The 23,533-nt window shown below is 47.1% G+C and overlaps 1 protein-coding gene across 3 annotated transcripts in view; it reads right to left on the bottom strand.

Moving 5' to 3' along the window:
* LOC106748061 (RNA-binding protein Musashi homolog Rbp6) overlaps window positions 1-23,533 on the bottom strand; it is a 728,960-nt gene that overhangs the window by 188,748 nt on the left and 516,679 nt on the right. For all 3 annotated transcript variants that reach the window (XM_014626258.1, XM_014626262.1, XM_014626269.1), the window contains one exon: window positions 18,356-18,448. In XM_014626258.1, the coding sequence (XP_014481744.1) occupies window positions 18,356-18,448 (93 nt within the window). The remainder of the gene's footprint in view (window positions 1-18,355; window positions 18,449-23,533) is intronic.

The raw sequence follows: 23,533 nt of genomic DNA, 5'->3' as shown, positions 1-23,533 counted from the left end.
CGGCCGCCCGTGTTGCCCCCCGAGGGCTGCGCCGGACTATTGGATTTTAACCTCATCTTCCGACGGGGGCTTCGATTTCGATCAACTAACGTCGCTACATTCCGAATGAAAACACTCGCTCACCGAGGGGTGGCTCGCCCCGTCGTCCTCTCGAGAGCAAACTCGCATGCACTCTCGTCGGAAAATACCGGGTATCCCGGTGTCGGTATGTTTTTCATAGGTCTCTCGGCAAGAGCCGGTTTTCGTCTTATCAAAAATTTTGAGGCTGCCTTGACCCAATGCACCTCAGCAACTTAAATTTCTTCCCAATCGAATTCCTTTTCCTCGAATTTTCCCGTCAAATTCTCGTTCTAATGAAACCCGAGGTCAGTTCGTAAACGAAACCGCGTTATTTCGCGTTTCTCTTTGTCCTTTTCTCTTTTTATTCGACGGAACTTTCGCGTGTTTTGCGAATATTCACGCGCGTTCTCCTTTCAATAGAATTTCTCATTTGCACGTTACACCCGATGTGGGCGAGCCCGATTTGTTATTTCTATTCGTGACGTCGGGAAGGACGCGAAGTACCTTCAGGAATTATCCCTCTCTCTCTCTCTCTCTCTTGCAGATTTATCCCGAGAACATAATTTTCCTTGTCACGAAACCATAAACATCCCCGGCCCGCGCCCATGCCTCGGCCAGGACTCACCCTATAATCCGGGCGCCGCTCTAACGCGCGACCGCCGGCTTCTAGCGCCATTTAGATAAACTCGTAATCTAGACGTCGTTTTCCGGCGCTGAGATATTTCCCCGCGGGCACTGCGAGGACTCTCAGTCACCCGAATTTTGGGCGAGCTGCGAAGGGTGCGAAAATACCCTCGCGTCGCGCCGGTTCGCGGTAAATTTAGAACCGATCCGAGATGAAAACGATAAGCGCGCGCGGAAATATCAATCCTCCGGAAAAGGCCGTGCAAGGTGTGCAAAAACGCGTTTTCCATCCTGGAACGGCACGAATAAATTCGACTCTCTTGTAAAATGTTATCCCGGAGAGAATCGAGCGCCTAGCGACCTATGCCTGGGCGATTCGAATGATCATTGATGATTTAGTCGTATAGAACATTTCTTGGGATCTAATTGAGATCGAGTCCGATTTCCCAAAAAATTCGAAATTCTGTTTGAGAAATTTACACAGGTTCTCTGAGAAACCTAATTAGTTGAACCACACAAGATTCTTGTTTGAACACGGGCAAATAAATGTTTCATAATATATATAAACAAGAACAAAGGTTTGGGTCTCTGAAACAAAAATGAAAAAAATTTCGTTCAGAGAAGCAAACTTTGATTCTTATAACCAAAATATTTGTAGGGAAATTTCTACGCGGTTATCGAGTGCCTTATAGACACGGGTGATTTCGAAATATCGTCATCGTTACTTTAGATCAACACCTAATACGTGACATCTGCGCGACCATATCGGGACTGCTTACATTTTTATTAAATTACAGGGAGACGATATATCTGCCAAGTCGAATGCTCGAGACGAGAGACAATACATCACGCTGTTAATCTCGTGTATCAAGGCATAGCAACATCAATTATTTTAATTCTGATCCTCTTGGGCTTGGCATTGTGCCTCGCGGGCGGCAGTACTTCATTCCGTACAGTTTTACGACTGAGGAGCAGAAGGAAGTAGTAGTCATATGCTCGTATGCGAAACATTTGTCTTGCCGTCTTCGAGCGGGGAAATAACGCCGGTTTTACTCGGATACCCGGTATAATCCCGAGCGTTACGTTTTCGAGCATAATTTCGCGAAGAGCTCGTTTGTTTGCTCGTTTGTTTGCTTGTTTGTTTTCTGCATCATTATTTCGGAACAACGCTGCTAATTTCGAGCGAGCGCGCGCGCGCGCTCGCTTCAGCTCGGAAATGTAACGGACGAAGAAGGGTCCGATTATAGCACGACTGTTACTACTTGAAATACAGATGGACGACACGTCGGGAGGAAAAGGAAAGAGCCTCGGCGCGTCTCTGCAGTTACAGTTATGTACGGCGGCGGCAGAGCTGTAGAGAATTATTTGCATAAACAAATTTCACCGGGAGCGGCGGATCCAACATGCCGGCGAGTCCGACGGCGCAACGTCGCTCTATCTATGCAGAGTAGCCCCGCTCGTTCCTCTCGCAACTATATTCCGCCCGCCCTCGCCTGCGCCATCGTGATTTCCGGCTAATTAGATTAATTCAGGTGGATTATTTTCGACGAATATGCAAATCCGCGACGAGAGCGCGTGTAAAATTTGACGCGCGGAGTCGACGCAAGAAAGGCGTCTGATTGGAAGCGGATTAAACGATTTGATTTTTACCTTGCCCCGGCCCCTCATTTGAATTTACAATTAATATCGATCCGGGCCTCTCTCTCTCTCTCTCTTTCTCGCGCGTGCGCGCGCGCACGCTCAGCAGCAACAACTATCGCTCCATGCAATTAAGTTAGAATTACACGGAGTTATTTATACACCGATTTCCGCCTCCCCCTCCAGCCCTCCTTCACAACGGAGAAATCCATAAATTCCGGTGAAGTCAGGGAAAAAGAAAAAGAGAGAGGGGGAAAGTAAAGTAGAGTATGTATTTAACTCTGGTGTCTAAGATCCATTAGAGTATACGACAATAATATATAATAATTGATTGTCAGATGTTTGAGTCGATTGATATATATAATTTAGTTTAAATATATTTTGTAACTCCATAAGGGGGAAGAATTTAATTATAAACAAATGTTAAGTCGCGATATTCGGATTTTACTAGCGAGTAAAGACGATGAAAGTAAGAAAAGAAAAGTCAGTAGAAATTTACGTACGAATTAAAAGTATGAGATATAACCATTGAACTTTATACTGGATGTAATAGAAAGAACATCAGGAGTAAATGGTGAAAGAATTAAAACTAAAGAGAGAGAGAGAGAGAGAGAGAGACAGAGGGAGCGGCGGAGGTAGCGCGGTAAAAATGCGTTCTCCGATGCGGCGACTTCGAAACGACGCTTTTTTTCTTAGCGATAAATGCGATATAAATGGGAGCATCGGAACCGGATTAGAAAGCGGTCGCGGATTGTATCGACAGATTGTTGATCCGACCGGCGGGATTTCGGGCTGGCCGGCGCTCATAGTTGTATGACCCTTTTCGGGAGGGTCGCCGCGCGGGGAAAAATGATGTCGGGGTGGTCAAACGCAGCGAGAGCGTCCGGGCCAGACGGCCGAATGGGCAATCAACGATCGAATGCCTCATGCGGACGAACCATTATTCTCGTCCAATCGGCATTGCAACATGAAACACCGGCAATTGCCCGATAAAATCATTATACGCCTCATTACTTGTCAGCTGCAAACGCTCGTTGTCTGCCTTTTAATTTACAGCCCACCGCGGCGGTTGCAATTTCACACAGCGATGCTACCCGCGGCCGATGCTGGCGCGAGCGTCCTCCTAAGCCCGGCCGGAACATCGCGCGTCCTCGCGGCGAGCAGGAATAATTATCCGGCGGAAATGATTCGCGCTCGGCGGCGATATCGTTGTTGCCGGCGAACGGATACGCTAACTGCCGAACAACCGACGATAATCACTCGCGGAGAGGAGTGCCGAAGGGCCGGCAAATAGGCGTCCGTGCGAACGTAACTTCATCGTCGCGCCTGACTCTCGCCGCCGCTCGCTTCCAGACGCTCTCGGGACGCCATAGGTGGTGTGCATGGAGGTGCAGAAAAGACTTCATATCTTCAGAATTTCTCGATATGCTTCATTATCTCATTTGTTCGTGTTCCTTCTTGAAATTTTAAATTCATATGGAGAATGATATCAAGATATCTTTAATATAGAAGTGAAATAAAAATACTTAATTAAATCAATCTCCCCGTACATAAAAGTATGTAGGGCTAATATTTCTTTTTTCTAAAAACCAAAGGATGTAGTTACATTGAAATATACATGATATTATGAAATAATGCATACATCTTTTCTTCTTAATCGAAATATGTTAAAAGTACAACGATAAGCCCAAGTTTCCCCTCGAAGTCATTTTCTCCGTCGCGGGGAGCCGACGACCAGATTCCTCGCGACCGACGCCGTCGTTCCGCCGTCATTCCCGCCGATCCCGCGGTACAATACGGACACTTGAGATCGCGGGCGATCAAACGGCAGCCCGATGGCCGCGCTCGCGCGACTACGACGCGACGCGACGAGGTGTTTCGAGGAGCGCCGATAAAGCGCGGGTTAATTGCCGAATGAAATTAAACAGCAGTTAAACCCTCGAGTCTTGAGTAATTATAAGAAGTTATAAGATGCCTCCTGTAGTCCAATCCTCCCCCTCCCGCCCGGCCCCGGCTTCCCCTACCCGCTCCACTTTACTCCACCTCGCGACCCTTCTTCTCTCGCCCACACTCCTTCTTGCTCGCTCTCCTTCATCAACCCATTCTAACCCATCCTTCCTCCTTCCCTCCCTCTCACCCGTTCTCGCTCACCCTCCTACCTTGGCTCCCTCTTAAATGTACTATCCCCGGAGGCCGTTAGCTGCAATCAAAGTTAACCTGGAGTTATGGGGGAAAACTGCAGAACGGCAGTTAATGTTTAACGGGACTGTTAACTGCAGCCTCTCACCCTCGTCCGTCCTGCACCCGTAATGCTCCTCCCTTCCATGCGCGCGTCTGATCTTTGATACCGGCCTATTATTGTTTCGCAAATTTCACGATAAACAACGGCGATCGACGCTGGATCCGTCGCGGGGATATCGTGGATTATACGCCGATGAGCGCGGAAGGAACGCGACCGATATGGAACTTCCCATTCCGCTTTGTGCCTCATTCCTGTCGCGCTCGCTCGTTCGGTAGGTGTACAATGTAACGACCGTGGACTCGTTATTGTCCCGGCGCATTACGCGAGGAACGACAGCGACAAATACGGCCGTTTAATTTGTCACAGGTCCGACGCGCGATTTTAAGTTGGCGGATGTCGACGCTGCCGCAGAATGTTGAATTCCCCTGAAAAATGGGCCGGGGACGTCAGCGTTTCGACATTTGTCCGACGTATAAACTCGCTTAGAACTTGATTAATTTCTACAAAACACGAATCCTTTTAGCTCGAGTAATTCCGGTAAATCAAGCGGACATTCCCGAAATGTCGCGAGCGAGCGTGCTATGTATTTGTGCGTGTGCGTATGCGTGTAGGTGGGTGGAGCGATGAAAATCTTCCTCCATGTATTACTTCGACAACTTTCGGTCACGACAATAATTACGGTAATTACGAGAGAGCGTACACGAACAAACGAGCGGCTTCGTCTTTCTCCTTCCCTCCCCCTCTCTCTCCCTCTCTCTCTCTCGCTCTCGCTACCCGCGTACGCGCGCGAGCGAGCGGAGCAGTTAACGCGGAAATAAGGGAACAAAACATGCGGGTTTAAAACGGCACGGGAGTTCAGCGCTAAAGCGGCACTTCGCCCGGAATTGTTCGTGTTTGTTCCACGCTCGAAAACGGCCGGGCAAATACTTGCGCAACACGAACCGCGTTGTCTGAGAATGTAAATGGCCACCGGTTTACGCTCCACTCAACCTCGCCGCGCGAGAATATGCAGCTCGGATTTAAATCAATTCTAAACAGATTTCGCGAGATCGCTACGGCGAAATAATGCGCGGAGCAACTCATTAGAACTCCGCAACGAATGTATATAACGTAATACCGAAATCAATAATCTCCTCGGCGCACGGAGATACTCGAGCGAGCGAGCAGCGAGCGCGGACCGTGCATCGGAAAGTAGCGTTAATCCCCGGCGGCATCAAATCGAACGTGAGATTCCTCCGACGTTGCTTTCATTCCCCCCTTCTTATTCATATTCCGTCGCGTTTTATTTCTTTCGTTCTTTTGCTTTTTAAGCCGCGCGAACTAACGACAGAATGCAGATTGGGATCGACCCGGCGCGCGGCTACGGAAAAGTGAGCCACATCGAGCCACAAAGTAAACTCGTCCGCGCGCGCGATAGAATTCCCTTCTCGATTTCAGCGTGTGTACGTGTGTGTACGTATACATGCATGCGGCTCCCATTTCAAAAATATATATCGGACAGTTACGCGTCGCACCGCACGGCGTGTGTGTAACAATGCGTGCGTGCGTGCGACGTATGAAAATTGACGCGCGTAACGTATATGATAGGACGAAAACTCTCCCCGGGCTCTCGCGAATAATCGCGATGCGCGTCAGATATAAAATGATAAGGGCCGTGAATACGAGTTAATTATGATAATGCGCGCGGACAAATGAATAGTGGCATATTTACATTTACGTTAATTACCGAAATAACGAATGCGCCGCGATCAACGTGACTAATGAGCTAAATCCTGAAACTGGAAAGAGATGCGATCGTGAATCGGTATATCGCGATAATTAGGCGACGCCCGATCTCCTGCCGGAGAAAGAGTCCAGCGCTCTGGAACGTGTGTACGATAAATCAGGATAGCGGAATAGCGTTTGTTACATGGCCGATCTAATACGCTTCTCAACAATACGCGCATATTGATATTATCCACATTGTGTTGTCACTCGCTTTACGCTCTCTCTCTCTCTCTCTGTGTGCATGCGTGTGCGAACGGGCGCGATATATCGTCGAGTCCTGTGAAACCTATACATTTAGACTCCAATTACAAGCTGACGTCTGGAAAAAATAATTGATTTTTTTCTAATAATTACATTTCTTCTCTCGCCTCCGCGTTTCTTTTCTCGAGTAACTGTTCCTCAGCTCGTTTCCCGTCGAGATTGTGTGTTCGTCTACTCCGTTCTATATTCTTCTTTTCCTTTTTCACCCCGAGATAAAATAATTGATGTTACAAATAATGAAGATACGTAAGACAATAGCGAGGATCGCGCCGCAGCTTCCGTCGGACTCGCCGAAGATTTCCAACAATCAGGAGAAAACTAATAAAACGCGATGTCGCTTGCTCCTCTCTTTCTCTCTCTCCCTTTCCCGCCGTTTCGTTCGCACATAGAGAAGTGCGTATATATACTCGGCATTTGTTCCCTCTGCCCCTCCTAGTCACGCGTCCCGTCTCTAGCGTGCAGTTCTTTTTTCGCTTCTTTCTCACCCAGATGCTCCAGAGCGGCGCGCAGTCTGTTGGTGATTAGCGTGCTCATTACGCCCGACGCTAATGATGCCTGCATCGTCGGACAAAAGCTGCGCGCGTGTAGCAATCGCGCGACGTGCTTATCGGGCGGGTAGCAAGATGGCGTCTCCTGAACCGAGATTTATCCCCGACGCGAAACCGACACATGGTTTTTACACTATCGTCGGCCATATCATCGTTACGTATAAAAAATAAGCTGGACGAAAGAGAGAGAGAGAGAGAGGGAGGGAGGGTGCTCACACTGAGAAACCTATTTAGTTGACTCAAATAACATTCTTATTTAGACAAATGTTTCTAGAAAACCAAACTTTGCTCCTCCCAACTAAAACATTTGTTTGCCCGTAAAATTAAATAAGTTATTCAATTAATAAATTATTAAAATAAAAATTTTCTTTAAGTCAACCCATCCCCCCGAACGTTTGATTCAGAAAACCAAAGTTTGGTTCTCTGAAACGAAAATGAGATAGTTTCGAGTCACAGAACCAAACCTTTGGTTCAGGGAAAGAAATGTTGATTCTCACAGTCAAGACATTCGTTTGCCCATATCCGAAGCAAAATTTCATTCGAGTCAACTAAATAGGTTTCTCAGTGCGATGCAGAATTCTATTCATCGCGTGCGACGGCAACGATCGCGGCGACTCTCCGAAATGGGAACTTTATCCGTAGATCGAGGTTATCAAGACATTAATACGTTGTCATAATAGCGCATAATTTAGCGTCAATCTGTCACCGGTTAGATGCAAACGAGGTCACTGCAAATATAGACGGTAAACGCGACGGAGTTCTCTAGAGGTATAATGAATACTAATTACGAATGCGAATTGCGCGCGCGCCGCAGGCCGGCGCGTGCGATGGCAACATCGCCATAAATACGATATCACCGCGAGAGAATAATATATCTAACAAAATAATAAATTATATCCTCCGCGCAGCCGGCGGCGGCGGTTACTCGAGAAATTCGCGACTACTACTACCGCTGCTACTACCACCACTACTACTACTACTACTACCGGCGGCATAAAAATGCGCGCGGCACGATTTGTGGGCGACGTTAAACTTCTTCCCGTGACACGCGCATGATGTACGACTCGCCCGCGGAACGGAGCCCGGGCCCGACTGGCGAAGGGTGGCAGGAGGGGGTGCACACGTTCGAGTCCGGGGGGAAGGACGAGAGCGTGATCTCTTTTTCAGGAAGAGGCAAGGGGAGGAACGAGGCGTTCGCGTCGCCCACGGTCGTGCCGAAATACGGGAAAATTAATAAATTGCTCAAACTTAAGTCGAGGCCTCCCTCCGCCGCCCCCTCCTTCAGCCCCGTCCTCCGCCGGTCTCCCTAAGTGCCGGAATAAAGGACCCTCATAAATTTCATTCCGCACGCCCGAGCACCCTCGCCCGAGCGAGAACGCGAAAGCGGCAGTACCCTTCATCCCCGAAGAAGGAATGCTTCGCGAGCGAGCGAGCGAGCGGCATCGCGTCGAGCCCGCTCCCGCTATTCGAGCCTGAGAAATTTCGAAAGAAGAAGAAGCGGAATTACGCTCTCTCGACCCCTGCACTCCTCCCCCACTCTCTTCTCAGCCCGTCTGCCCTTCGCCGCGCGACCTCAGCTCGGCGTTCTCTCTCTCTCTCTCTTTCGTCGTCACGGTGAAACGCCCGAGATATACGCCCGTCTGATAAGCGCCATAACGTGATATACGGCGGTTACGTCGCGACGACGGGAAAAAAGCGGCCGCGAAGTGCTGTTACGCGACCGCCCGCCCGTTCCCCCGTTTCCGAGCGCGAGGCGAACACCGCAACTAATCCCCGGGTATTTCCGCGAGCTTAGGTGCGCTCTCGCGGAAATTTGTACTGCAAAAATCGAGTCGAAGTTCGCGCGACCCCGAGGTGTTCGCGAGCGTCGGTTTGGAAATTCGCTCGCGGTCGAGCGTTTGAGCTGCCGATTGCTCGTGAAATGTACATCACGGGTGATTCGAATGATACATCAGGGGTACCCACGTAAGTAATAAAATATTTCAAAATGAAAAACTGTTTTCTTTAATATAATAGTCTACGGGCAAAGTTCCTATCTTTTAATCAAATATGATGGGTACCTGCTACTCAGCAAATGTAACACACTAAGAAATGATTTAAGGAATACTAAAAGAAGGACGCATGAGAAGATATTATTTATTTTATATTTTACACAGCTCGAGTGAAAACTAAGAAGAATAAGAATCTTGTAAATGCCTGATTACACAGAGGAAAATAATTTTGCTGCTGTGAAATCATCGTTGCTGTTGCATATTCGTTACGACAGTAATAAAATTTAGTTAGCATAATCAAATTAGCGAATTATTCGTAATTAGAGCATAAACAGTTTTGAATGTCAAGGGAAAGGGCCATTAAGAGCCAGAGCATAGATCGTTTAGTGCCATTACGCAACGTGTATGAATCAAGTCATATAAATATTTAATACTGCGTTAAAAGTGTCAAATTCAAAATTCCATGAAATTTGTCATCGCGGTTTTTCCATGAGACGTTGAATTTGACATTTTTAACATAGTATTAAGTGTTGATTCGTACACACATATTGCATAATGGAACCAAACGATCCGTGCTCTAAATTTTTTCCCCTTGACTCATTTTTCTTTCCCTTGGCATTTGATTATGCATTAAAAAACCTTACAAACTGTATCTTTCTAATAAATAGTTTTGTCGCCGGGATATAAAATATCCCCTAATCTACTAATATGTTTTTACAGCAAAATGTGTAGATTCAGCAAAATGATCCAGTGACAGTGTTTCGCCATCCATATAATAACTGGCAGATTTTGCTGCGACAGCATAAAATTTGCAAATTATTTTTCTTCGTGTACTGGTGTAAGTATACCCGTAATAATTACTAAGGGTGCAAGAAGAAAGAGACACAGTTCGAGGCATTCGTCAAGAGACGTTGATCCAGCCAGCTCTTGAACAAGCCGGTGGAAAGCTGTGCAGCTGCAAATATATAGAACCCAAGATCGCAAGATCCAGCCGAGCGTACGGCTGCAATATGCGTTACTATCAAGCGCGGACTTTGCAATCCGGAGCAGCCGAAGGACGTTGACATTTCACGGCGGGAGCGATCTTTCCGCGCAAATAATGGCTGGTGCGTTTCCAACCGGTCGGGATGAATAGGATCGGGATATAAGGTCGAGAAAGGGGTACAATGGGCGCGACTCCGGCCTTATCAAAGAGCCTTAATTGCATTTTTATCGGGGATAAAAAATGAAGCACGAGTCCGACAGCGTAGTCGGCTATCAACGTGCCGGTGCGCGATGCTCTCCCCGGATTCGGGGATTGGTCGAACGATGGTGACGTCGGCGGATATAGAATAGGTGACGGTGGTGGTGGCAGCGCGCGCGAACGGCGACGCGCAGAGGGGGGAGGGGGGTTTTCAGGGGAATGAATAGCAACGTGAAACAAAAGCACCGGGTTACAAATGGCGTGTATTCGCGACGGCATTGTTTTAAATGGCTGTCAGACGCCCGGAATTTATCCCGTTTTGCTACGTGACAAGCGCCATTAAATTTATTTATTCAGCCACGCAGCCGAGCGCGCGCGCGCGCGCGCACGGGGTCGCAGACGCAAGAGAACTCCCAGAAGTCCCCGAGAGAGAGAGAGAATCCCCGCCGCCGATCCCCCTCTCTCTCTCTCTCTCTCTCTCTCTTGCACACCGACCGCGCGTCCGCGCATGTTCTACAGGTGAAAACAAAACGGCGAACGAATATTGGAAGCGCGCGCTCTCGCGCGATTGTAAGTGATGTATTGTAGACCGCGGTAATATTCTACGCGAAAAGGAACAAAACGCGTGTAACGCGTTCGAATGCGTTGGNGGGGGGGGGGGGGGCGAAGAACGTTCAGCCTCGAATTTTCGGCGAACCCGAGAGCGTGTCGGATTATGAGCGAGTGTAATCGCGCAAAAAGCATGCAGCTCGGTGAAATATAGAAATAAAGGTGGCATTATCGCCTTCCATTTATATTTTGTACAATGTTTGTCAATAATCGATATTTTTAATTGAGAACCGTACGATTACATTCGTTAAAGAATTGTTCAAGTAATTCGAGACTCAAAGATAAAAGAAATATTAATTACTTCGGACGCTATTTGTGTAAAAATGTGGTGACACTGCATAATGGGTTGAAGAGAAACAGGATGATGCGGCCCCTAATTAAAGTAGATTAAAAAATTGACTTTCTTTTAAATAACATTTAAATAACAGTGTTTTGTTACAGAATCATGTATAATCAATATATTCGAAATAAACTCTTACATATAGAAGGAATAATAATTAATATAACCGTAAATTTTTAACGTAGATACCAACTTACCAAAAGATATTTTAGATTAACCTAAAGAACAACGGTGCATCAACAAAACTAATATTGAGAATCTAATAAGAAAGTATAGTGATCGAGCGGGTTTTATGCATCTGTATATACTGTACATACAGAATGTAAGTAAGACGCAGTAGGTAAGTAGGCCAATAGTAGTGTATAACTCCCCTTCTTTCTTTCTCTTGTATTATTCATTCGTTCCATCATACTTTCTCATATACTTCTAAATCCTCTCATTTAAACATGCTTGTTTCCATATCACATTAATGTCAAGAGTTTAATATTCTTACTTCCGCTTAGATAAGGACGCTTTCACATCGAAGTTCGGCCGTCGCTCCAGCATCCTCTTAAGAGGGGCCGTAATACCTGCAAGGGCTGTAATACTACCTTCTCCTCTACCACTGTTCATAAAATATATCACGTTGCGCTCACGGGAATATTATCAATCGACTCGGAAGTTGTAATAATAATTATCACTGAGCGTTGTTACTCAAGGGAACAGAGGGTGGCTCCAAAAGGAGCCACCCTCCTCGTTCCCCGGCTTCGGTTCGCACGAACTTGGGGACTTTCTTCGCGTAACTATCCGCCGCGAGGTAACGAAATCAGCGCCGAATAACCGTGCGAAGGCCGAATCTCGCGCGGTTCCAAGATGAAGCGAGCGTCAAAGCCCGCGGGAGCTCTGCTGGCGATCACAAGGACGCGGTGATTACCCCGGCTTGATATCCGCGAGCGGGCAAACTTCATCGCGGCGGATCAATGAACGGAAGCGCCGTTCCCGCGGAAAATTCGCTCCTCCACGGAGTGAGAATTAAACGATCGTTGCCGCGGGTAAAGCGACGAACGAACGAGCGAGCGACCGTTCGACCGTTCGACCGACCGACCGACCGGTTTCCCAAGGTTCGCATTAATTCTTAATTTCTTAATTTCAAGTCGACCGTTAAGTACAGCGTCAAAGAGGTCTAGCCTTCCATCGGTAACCACCGGTCTCCTTCCCCCCGGCCCCACCACCTAGTCCCTTCATGCACCCTCGTTTCCGGCTCTTCGGCTGCCGAAGGAGGAAGGCCGGGGCGGAAGGGGGTTCTGAGAGCGAGCGCAATTAAGCTCTCGCTCTCTTCGGGGATCCATTCATTTTTCAGGTAACGTCGCCGGACGGCCTCATCTAAGTTTTAAATCGCGTGCTGGCGGCGGTCTGCGATACGCGAGCGGCCTTGGACGAGGGACGGAGGAAGGCAGGGCTCGCTGCCAATTTATGTATATCGGGTCGAGATTTGCATTCACGGTAACTATTACACTCGACTCTTTCAAAATTCTAACGACGGCAGGAAGTTCCTGCTCCTCGCGGGTATTTGTTAACGCGCATTGATATGCGTAGCCCTGACTATAATAGCGGAGGAACCGCCACTGTTGGTTACGTTCAACCAACTGCGATAACGTCCGTGGGCTTTCCTAGGGTATCGAAATAGATGGTCGGCAAAACGGCGAAAGCGACGACGGGATAAATTGCAAAGTGTAACACGCCGAACGATCTTGCCCCGCAAATAGGAAGTAACTGTTGGCGGGATACTGGTTCGGTACCGATTTTTAATGAACTCGAAATAGATGCCAATACCGATTTGATACCGGTGGAACACTGGGATAATAACAATAGGCTAAGATTCGAAAGATTGTAACTGTATCGACTCGCGATATTGCAAAAGTATCTAAAATTTTCGATATCCAATACTGGGACATATTCCCAGTAATGTAAAAACAAACATCACACTGTCCAATACCATTCTGAATATGAATAGTCATTTCCAATGTATTTTTGCTTGCTGAACATGAATTCATTATCCAAATTCGGCTATCACATCACAATTTTGAGAAAAATTCTTCGAGGAAAAATCTTTAAAATTATAATCTTCTTGCCATGTTGTATTTTGTTGAAATTTCATATTGTTTTTTTATTTAATATAATCCGATTATATCATATAAATACGAAAGCACTTATTTTCCACATAACGCAATATTAAGCTAGAATAAAGTGTCTTTTCCATATATTATATGGAAAAAGAACTATTTCAAATTGTTATATCTCGAAAACAAAACATTATACCGAAACCAAACGAAATGAATTTTAAAGCTAAAAGTTTATACTTTCGCATGGTATTAACAAAATTTAGAAAAAAAATTGCTGCCGGTGCTATATCATCATGAAAACTCTCAAAATCGTTGTTTTTAGTCTCTTTGGTGCTATTTTTCTCAAAATTGTGATATGATAGTCAAATTTGGACAACAGATTCGGCAAGTGAAGATACATTGAAAAAATCTACTTCATTGAATGCTTCAAAAATATTTCATTTGGAGTACTTTTCGACCTCAAGAAATTCTCATTTTGATAACTATACATTTACATCGTGGAAAATTCGCGCATTTGGTGCTACCAAGATAATCACTCTTTTCGGAATAAATAACGACTACGTTAAAAAGTCATATTTGCCAGAGAGAAAGAGAATGAGAAAGAAAGAGAGAGACAGAGAGAGAGAGAGAGAGAGAGAGAGAGAGAGAGAGAGAAGGGGAGCGGTGTTTTCATATATAATGTAATGAATCCGAAAAGTATTCGTCGACCGAAATCGCAAAAATTTACGGACTCGGCTCGCGAGATACGCGCGGCGAAATTAAAATATTCCACTGGCGCGTCATGTTAAGAGATAACACGAAATGTACGCGGGAAATATGTCCCCGAACGCTCCGGCCACGGTGGATACGTACAGGTGTTTGTCGGAATGAAATGGTCGTCTCTGAAAAGTTTCATAAGCCGGAACGCGATGAGTATAACGCATTTCCCGGCAATGCCATTAGCTTTATCAGCTGGCTGGCGGTCTGGCTATTTCGTCGACAGAGATCTCCCGCTTCCGCTATCTTTCTCCCTCGTGCTTTCGCGCCAAGTACAAGTGGAATCAGATACGTATCAGCTAGATGGAGCATCGGACTGACCCAGAGAGACCGGGGGAGCGATAGACGTTTACGACGGGACCTGCCTCGGCTCCGTGTGTTTACGTTCCAGGCAGCACGAAACGTGTTCCATCCACGGATGCCCGGCGAGCACGAGAACTCGGCCCGGATCGTCGACACACGTTGTCGTCCGCCGGTCTCTCGTAACCGAGGGCGAAAGCTCTCGGGCCTTTGCCGGCCTTCAAAGACACGGGAGAACGTCAATTTGTCGCGCGCGCGTGTGCGCCGTCCAACAGGATCGCACCGATGAAGTACGCAGTGACGGCACGCAAATATCAAAACGCGAACACTCGACGGAGAGAGATATCGAAACGTTTGCCCAGTCCTGTGTATACACACACGCACATACACCCACACACCATAAGGAAACACATCCCGATTATTCCGCGAATGGCGCGACTCCAAATTCCCAACCCTTCGCTTTTGTTCAGCCCGTTAGTCGTCCGGTGCGAATATAGCGCGATCGTGTATGCTCTGTCCCCTCCCTCTCTCTCCCGCTCCCGTCGTTAGTAGTGTGCGCACGTGGGCGTAGACACGTACGTATAACGGCCACGTGTGTGCACCAAACGTAGGAGTCGAACTCCGAAATGGCGTCATGTACGTCCGCCAGCCAGCCAAGCAGGCAGGGAGCGCGAACGCGCGCGTGCACGTCCGATGGTATCTCCGATGTGGGTCACACACATGGACACACGCGAAGTCGAGTCGCTACGAGCCGGAAACTCTGCATTCAAAGCCGGACGGGAGACTTTCGGTGGAGAACGAGAGAAGGGGAGAAAAAGAGAGAGAGAGAGAGAGGGTTAGGCCGGAGATAACGGCAGGCTCTGATATCTCAAGTCCATTTCTGGCCCATGCCACGAGCCACGGACAAACATCGCGCGCCCCGACTTCCTTTTCTTCTTCCTTCACCGGTCGGCCGAACGACCGACCGACCGTGCTCCGCCATCATCTACCTCCGACCCTTCGGAACTACATCGTGTCACCTGAGAGAGCCCGGGGGCGATATATCCCTCCCCCTTTCCCGCCGGCTGGAGAAGCCCCGGAGCAAGTTTTCCAATAAATTTCTATGTCCGCCGACGCTGTGCATCTGCAACGGACGACTGGGATCGCCTTATTATGCGGCCATTCGGCGCTGCCGAATTTCCCTTGATATCTCGACTGCCGGCCTGTCGATGATAAGCGTTGGTTCTTCCCTCCCCCGCATTCAACGACGACCGTTCTCGCATCCGCCGCCGCCGGGCACTCGAACGTTCGCGCACGTCTGACCGTGACAAGGAATCTGATTCGCCGTAATGGAAACGCGCTATCGTGATTTTCATGCGCGGCACACGTGTTTTTATTGCGCTCCGCCGACCCGAGACGAATCGGGTCGGCTGGCGAACGAGTCCGCGGAGAAGAGCGAACTCGCTGACTTTAATGCTTGTTTGTCGCACACGCACTCGAGAAGGTCATCGGGCGTGACCTCTCTTTTCTCTCTCTCTCTCTCTCTCGTCTAAAACCGACTCGCATTGTTAATCCGAGTTTCTAATTCGATCGCCGGTGCGACAACGTCAGCGGACGTCATGCGACGAATTTATTCGCATCGAAGAACACGCTCTTTCCGGGATTGCTCCGCTCGCTTTTCGCGGGACTATAAATACCGCGGGATGCGATGTGTGTGTCTCTCTCTCTCTCTCTGTCTCTCTCTCTCCTCGTCGGCGCAATCGTCGGAAACGCACTTAAAGTCTCTACAATAAGAGCCTGGACCTGGTATATTTGATTTCCGATTGGCCATGTTTGAATAAACTTCCGGTTGGAATGATGTCAGAGTTATCAGCTGAGTAGCAATACAAGCAAAGATTTGCCTACGAAGTCTACGAAGCCTAAATGTGTTAATAGAAAAGTGAATTCGCATGTGTCTCATATTATGATTAATATTTTTTGAAACATAAATAGATAAATGCATAACGACATTTGTGAGAATCGGTACAATTTTTTGACATATGTATAAGTTATATATTTTCTTCTTAATTTATATAAGAATATATATAGAAACTCTAAACGTATTGAGACATTAACGGCGGCGGTGCGAAGAAGGAATATAAATAAAGCACCACGCGGACTCCGGTTCGCCCATCCCGAGAATATCGCTCGCGGTTAATCGAGGCGCTCTGGCTCTCCGACGAGGTGGCCGCTAATTTTATGATATGGTTTCGGCCGGGCCGGCCGGCCGGCAACGAGATGGCCGAAAACTTGCCGCTAAATAACTATTATTCCGCTCCGCCTATTACAATCATTTATTATTACCGTCTCGTGAAAAGCCATTCAGAGCAACCGTGCCGAATTGGAATCAAGGATCGCGTGCGCGCACGGATATGTGTGTCTGTACGTGTCGGACTCGGCCGCCGGTCCCAATCGCATTCGATGAGTCGCCGCGGTCGTTATCGACACGCCGGACTTGGGAGAAGCTCGCGCAATAACGCGTTGTACCGCTCCTACGCGGATAGAAGCTAATTAGCCGAAATTCTTGCCTCAGGTGGCCCAGCCGGCAGTCCCTAATCACTCGATCCGCCATTTGGAACGCCAACGCGAACGACCCGGATTTTCTCTGATTCTCTCTCTCTCTCTCTCTCTCTCTCTCTTTCTCTCTCTCTCTCTCTCTATTTCTCTTTGTCTCTTTCTCTCTCTCTCTCTCTCGGTTTTCTAAATGGATTTTGCGATAGGTGAGGCAAGAGGGCAGCTCCGGGTTACCGAGATAGGGCGCACCATCGATCAACAATTTAACGACACGAAACGAGTCGCTTATAACAATGTCGAGTTGTCTCACGGTTGGCCCGAGATTTTCTCGTATTTTGGCATTAATCGCCGAAAAAGATGGAGGAGCGCAAGCGGAAGGGGAAAGGATGGTATTTTCTCACTCGGATTTCTGAGCAGCGCGATGATCATTTTTCATAATTACAGAGTTGTAATTTAGAGAGAGAGAGAGAGAGAGAGAGAGAGAGAGAGAGAGAGAGAGAGAGAGAAAGGAATATTCGATCCCCGCGATATATTTGAGAGATGATTGAATACTCCATATTATATATGGAGAGGGGATAATCTGCAATTTATGAAGGACCGAGTATGAAGGGGGTTAACGTGCGATTTTGCGTGATGATGTTAACGAAGGCTGACTTTCCGTAATCCGCGCGGCGAGTTAGTCCGGGGCGGCAGAGTGAATGAGATCATTCGCACGTGGATAATATTATGTCACGCATTTTGAAACAATCCAAATAGCGATACCCCCGATATCACCGTTATGAGCCATAACGATCAAAATTCATGGGAACTGCAGCGAGGCAGAATTGTCGTCGCGCGCCGTTGACGTCGTGTAAATGGAAATGAGTGCACTTGTTCGTCCAAAAATCAATAGCGTTCCGCGCGAAATGGCCAATAAAATATGCAAAAGTACTAAACAATGTAAATCCCATGAATCACAGTCGTCGGCAACGCCGTGCGGCTCGCGATTTTGCGACGCGAGAGGAAATGGTGAGGATGTGCGATACATCGATAATGTAACCGACTGAAATGATGGTCAATGATATTGTTCTCGTTGCTCGCGATTCGATGAGTAACAGCGTGCGCGCGCGCGTTGCGTGATTGTAAATTTTACGAATTCGAAGCCGTGTTGAGAGAGAGAGAGAGAGAGAGAGAGAAAATGTCCCTCGAAGTTTCGATCGTTCGTTATTCGAGGCGGATTACCGAGTACGTTATAATCACGGGAGAAACTCCGCGTCTTTCGCGAGCTCATCACGTTTGCACTTTTGTCACGACACAAGAAGAACGAATATAATCAGTCGTTTGACTGAGCAACCGCTATAAAGGGGAGGTTACGGTAATAATTGGTTCACGGTAACGTGATTTCGTCGAGATTCGTACTCACCGGGCCAAATTGTTCGAAGTAATTTTTGACGTCCTCCAGCGTCGTCGGCGCCGATAATCCCCCGACGAATATCTTCTTCGTTCTCGTCACCATCTGTGGAACAGAAAATCAAACACGAACGTTAAAATGCGCATGAACCTGATCACGAGCCAGACACATTATTCCAAAATAATTAACTGTCCAATTAGTTAAGACAACATTAACCGACACGGTGGCTGGCGAACGTAAAAACTCGAGCAACGGGGCGACTAATAATATTCGAGAAAGCGGAGGAGGAGGAGGAGGAGTAAGAGGGATAGGGGGGAGAAGAAGGAAATAAAATTTCCGCCGCGCGCGGCACGATCGTGTACCAGTGAGGAACAGATAAGAAATTTATCAAATATGGATGGTTTGTGTCTGGATGTGCTGCGACATTTCCAGGCAGACGGCAGTCCTCCGCTCGGTGGTTTTCTTGCCCCGTTGCCTCTAGCCTTTCGTGTTTCCCTACCTGTCTGGTTATCGACAGCGAGGCTGTAAATAATCGACGCCGCTGCATTATTAACGGCGCAACTTACGCTCCGGTATAACGTGTCAATAGATAAACACGGAGCGGAGAGGTGCACTCGCGCGCGATATTTCGCTTCTATGAAATTTAGCGGAACGCTTTACGCGATTCCCTCTTTTCCACCCTCCCTCATTCCTCGGCGGCTTTGCAAGGTGGAAGAAGGGCGAAAGAGGCGGCGATAGTGCGAGTTGCCGGATGACGTTTTAAAGCGTCGAACACGAGAACGACGTGCGCTCCCGCGAGTGCTAAATGTCACAGTCGAAACCGGAAGAAATGTTACCGGCTGCACGATTGTCGCGGATTCTCCAGGAAGGTGTGTGTGCGCGCATCGTGAAGCGAAAGGAAACGCGCGAAGGACTACAGAACGGCGAAGTCGGGACGAGCCGACGCGGCGTCGTTCTTCAAGGTTGTTCCTAGGCGAATCTGAAGCGTGACATCGGATCCTATATCGGATGTGGTTACGAGCCACGTGCGAGCTCGACGTCTTCGATCTCCGATATTTCGCGCGTCTGCCGCGTTAGATAGCGAATGTCAGGCTCCGTCGTTACCTACGCGTCGGGGACTGCATCAACTTGCGGATATCAATGCGGCGTGGATAATATAATGGACGAATTAGAGCGTGGCGGGGGCGAGTGCAATCGCGAGAAGATGGATCAGCGCCGAGGAAGAAGCGTCCGATCGTGCGAACGAGAATGGCACGCAACTCGAGTGCTCGCCCGTCGGATCCCCGAATCGACATTTTTTATTCTACATTAAATCTTCGAGGCCAGAAAAACGGAAATAAACGCCTGTTTGTAACATCAAAGGAGCACAATAAATGATCTTTTAATACTACAAATGGGAGTTGAGAGCTCAAGAAGCACAATAGAAGACCTTTGAAGACTTAATGTAGAACTAAGTTAGACTTAAAGGATTAAAATTTCGACTCGGGTACGAAGTCGCGCAAAACAACACCGAATTATACGATCGACCTGAGTCGATATTTTGATCCTATTTTCGACCTGAAAATTCCACTTAACGCCTATCTTGATACTCTGAAACTTATATGAATCCGATTTGATTCTAGTCAACCTCCCCAGTTGAAATTGTAACTCTACTTTCGACCTCTGACCGAATATTCCATGTAAAACCTACCTAAATGTTCTGAAGCTTAAAGCAACCTTTTTGATTCTATTTAACCTACAGCTTCCACTTCAAGTCTGTAAATTCTATTTGGATGGTTTGCTGCTCTCTCCTACCTGTGATATTTTTAAATTTTTCTTAACTTTTTGTAACATAAGTAAACTAAATATAAGTAAATCAAAAGTCTTCTTTTTTAAACCACTGTTAAAAATCTGTCACGATTAATTGAAATAATATACATAGAAATTTAAATATGTTAAAATATATAATTTTTATAAAAAAGATAAGCAACACGCGGGTACCTTTTATGAAACATTTTATTATATAATTATTGAAGACACAGTTATTATTATAGTTTAAGGATTGCCAATATCATTATTCAAGTTTTTGTTGATTTACAGCAATACCTATATATATTTCATTATTAATAATCATGTGAATACAAGCTGCAACAATATTGTTAACAGGAATTAATTCAATATTATTTTATACATAACATTTACATGTGAACGTATCGCTATCAATTATAAAATTATCTTTCTGAATAATCAATAATGAATATATTATTTTAATAAGATTAAAGGAACAGGTTAAGTTCAAAGGGTCCTGAGGGTTTTATGATGCTTTGTTGAGATTCTCTTTAGAACTTACAAGTGGCATTTTGTGCGTTTTTTGCCACTTAAAGGCGTTAAATAGGATTCAAGTTCCCATAAAAATTAAAGCTACGTTAATTCTCCGGGGTCTACAGATGTTAGAAAATTCGGGTCGAAAGCAGACCTAAAATTTCTACTCGGTAAATTTGACGTTTCATTCGCGCGCGCTCTAAAGCGGACTTGATTTCAACGGAAATTAGAATTTTACGCGAAGGGCATCTCGCGCGCGAGTGCGCGCGTCAACCGAGTTAAATACCGGCGAAAGCGCGCGTCCCTCGAATAAAGCGTCTCTCATTTAACGGATCGAGTTGAGTTTACGCGATTGTACTCGTGATAAATGAATATCAAGGGAGGGATTTATTATGGCGCGCAGAATCCGGTCAAAGCGATGCTGGGAAACAATGGCGAGGGTGACTGAGCGAAACGCCGATCGTTAGCAGCCGGATAAACATTGCGCGGAGGTTACTCGATAAAGGCGATTCGTCGATCCCGCCGTGAAATCAGCCACCTCGGCAAAGTAGATTAATATGAAAAGCTTAAGAGAGCTGAAAGGAAGACCTCGAAGGAGAAGAGAGACCGATACTTCTAGTCTTGAAATCTTGATAATACAATCGCATTGTAATAAAGCTAGGTAGGAGAGGAGGCAGGAGGACGAGCGGGCGACCCCGGAGAATGAAAAGCAAGAGTCGAACATTTTACGGGCGGAAGCTCCATGCTGAGAAAAGGAAAGCTCGATCGGGCTGGGGAGAGGGACCGGGGAGGGAGATGGAGCGCGGCGAAAAGGGCGGAAGAGGTAAACTCTGGCAATTTCAGTGATGGCTGGGCTTAGACATCTCTATATCCGGTGAGTAACGCAAACCCTCTCCCTCTGGAAGGACGCGAGTCCTTCCACCCTGTGCGCCCCTGAACGCCGATCCCTGCCTCGACCTCCTCCTTTTCCTAACCCTTCTTCAATCCCGCCATGCAAACTCGCCGCGTTCATCCTTCGTTTCGGCGCGCTCTTCCGCCAGGAGGAGGGAGGGAGGGGGATGAGAGAGGTGGATCTCCCGCAAGGTGGGTTAATCAGCGAAGTGTATAAAGTCCCGGGGATAAAAATAAAATGGCAGGATCTCGAAAATTAAATAAACGACTCGCCCCGATTTCGTCGACGGGAAGCTCGTCGTAAGGAGAAGACGGAGCGTAGAGAGAGAGAGAGAGAGAGATGCGAACTCGGGGATAAAGAAGGATGGTTAGCGCGGACGGACAGGTTGAGAAGGAGAAGAGAAGGATGAGGAGGACGAAAGGCGATGGAAGAAGGCGAATCTAAACTAAAGAGGCCACTTATTCGAATGAAGCTGCTGCAGCTTCCCCGCCTGCCTCCTTCGGTGCCGAAAGCGGGAATTTGACTTTCCTTCGCTGTCCTCTGACGACAAACTAAATTCGGTCCGAAATTTTTTCCTTCTCTCTCTCTCTCTCTCTTTTTTTTTTTATCCGGCGCGTTGCCAGTGAGAATCGCGTAATGAGCGCATTGTCGTAAAAATTAGAGATACTTTGGCCGCGCGTTTCCCGCCTGCGAGCTCCCGATAGCGTCCGCAAGTCGCTTTCGACGAGAGGCCTCCGTCGCGATATAATCACAAGCGGGTTGAAACGTTTTTCATGCGCGCGTTGCCGCAATGTGCGCCTGGAGAGAGAAAATAAGGTGTAAGATATAATACATGACACACGCGACACTTTCCGCTGGAAATAACTTTCTCGTTTTAGAAAGGATCGGAATAGCCTGAGCACATTCAGTATTCATCAGACGTAGCAAATTTAATTAACCCTACGACCGCGGGGCACATAACGAGCGCATTGTCGTACAAATTGGGCTGGCTTCAGCCACGTCTTGCGGTTGTCGTCGGACAAATGTCGTGACTTCGGATTACCCGAGTCGAAATTTTGGTTCCACAATAACCCCTGAAATTTCATCGAATTTGAAATTGAATGGAGAATTTCGAGATGTAACATTGTACGGGGTTATTGTCCCGCACTTGACGCTACGGATGGCTGCTCATTGCCATTTTCTTCATGCTGAGGCTCATAAACAGAACTTGTTTTCGAATTATTTAATATTCGATTATCTCCAGATTTTTAATTCTTTAGAGGATTCTATAGAGGAAAAGGCAGTAAGGGAACATTTGTAGTATCAAAATAAAACGATAGTCTGTCTAATGTTTATATCTCGAAACTCTCTATTAGTCCTTCAAGTTCGACGGAATTAGCAGAGTAAATATGAAGGCAAAATTTCGACTAGGCTAGCCGCTTTTATAACACGGGAACTCCGAATATGATATAGAAACGCTTTAGGCGGCTGGAACGCCAAACAATGTTGGTAAATTTAATTAATCCCAAAAGAGAATCGGGAGACAGAGGGTGAGAGAAAGAGGGAGAGAGAGAGAACGATGAGGATGAAAACACTGACGGCTACTTTTTTTTATCATAATGAGATGAAGTAAGTTAGGTTGAGAGGTAGGACGCTTGTCAGCCACTGCCTCTCGGCTTATCACGGCGAAATAAATCCGCGCATTTAGCCCGGCAGAGAGAAGAAGAGAAAACCAACTAACGGAATAAGCGGCCGAATTTTCGTCGCAAAGGCGCGACTCGAACAAAGGATTGGGTTGAAGACGAGGGGGTGGGTTACCGCTCGCTCGCAGCGGTTAACCCGACGAAGAATAAGGTGGAAAAATATAAGTCACGAGAGGGATGAGGGGAGGAGCGGGGCCCCTCGGGTCGTTAGCGGAGATAAGAGCGGATAGCGGCGGAATGGTAATGGAAACTCGGCGAGTTCCACTTATTACGCCGTAGCATTATGTAAATACCGGAAGGCTATTACAATTTTAC

This window comes from Dinoponera quadriceps, unplaced genomic scaffold, assembly GCF_001313825.1.
Source record: "Dinoponera quadriceps isolate SergipeBrazil2010 unplaced genomic scaffold, ASM131382v1 scaffold163, whole genome shotgun sequence".
Classification (NCBI taxonomy): Eukaryota; Metazoa; Arthropoda; class Insecta; order Hymenoptera; family Formicidae; genus Dinoponera; species Dinoponera quadriceps.
The sequence above is the reverse complement of the archived record's forward strand: the minus strand, read 5'-3'. Positions and strand labels throughout refer to the sequence as shown.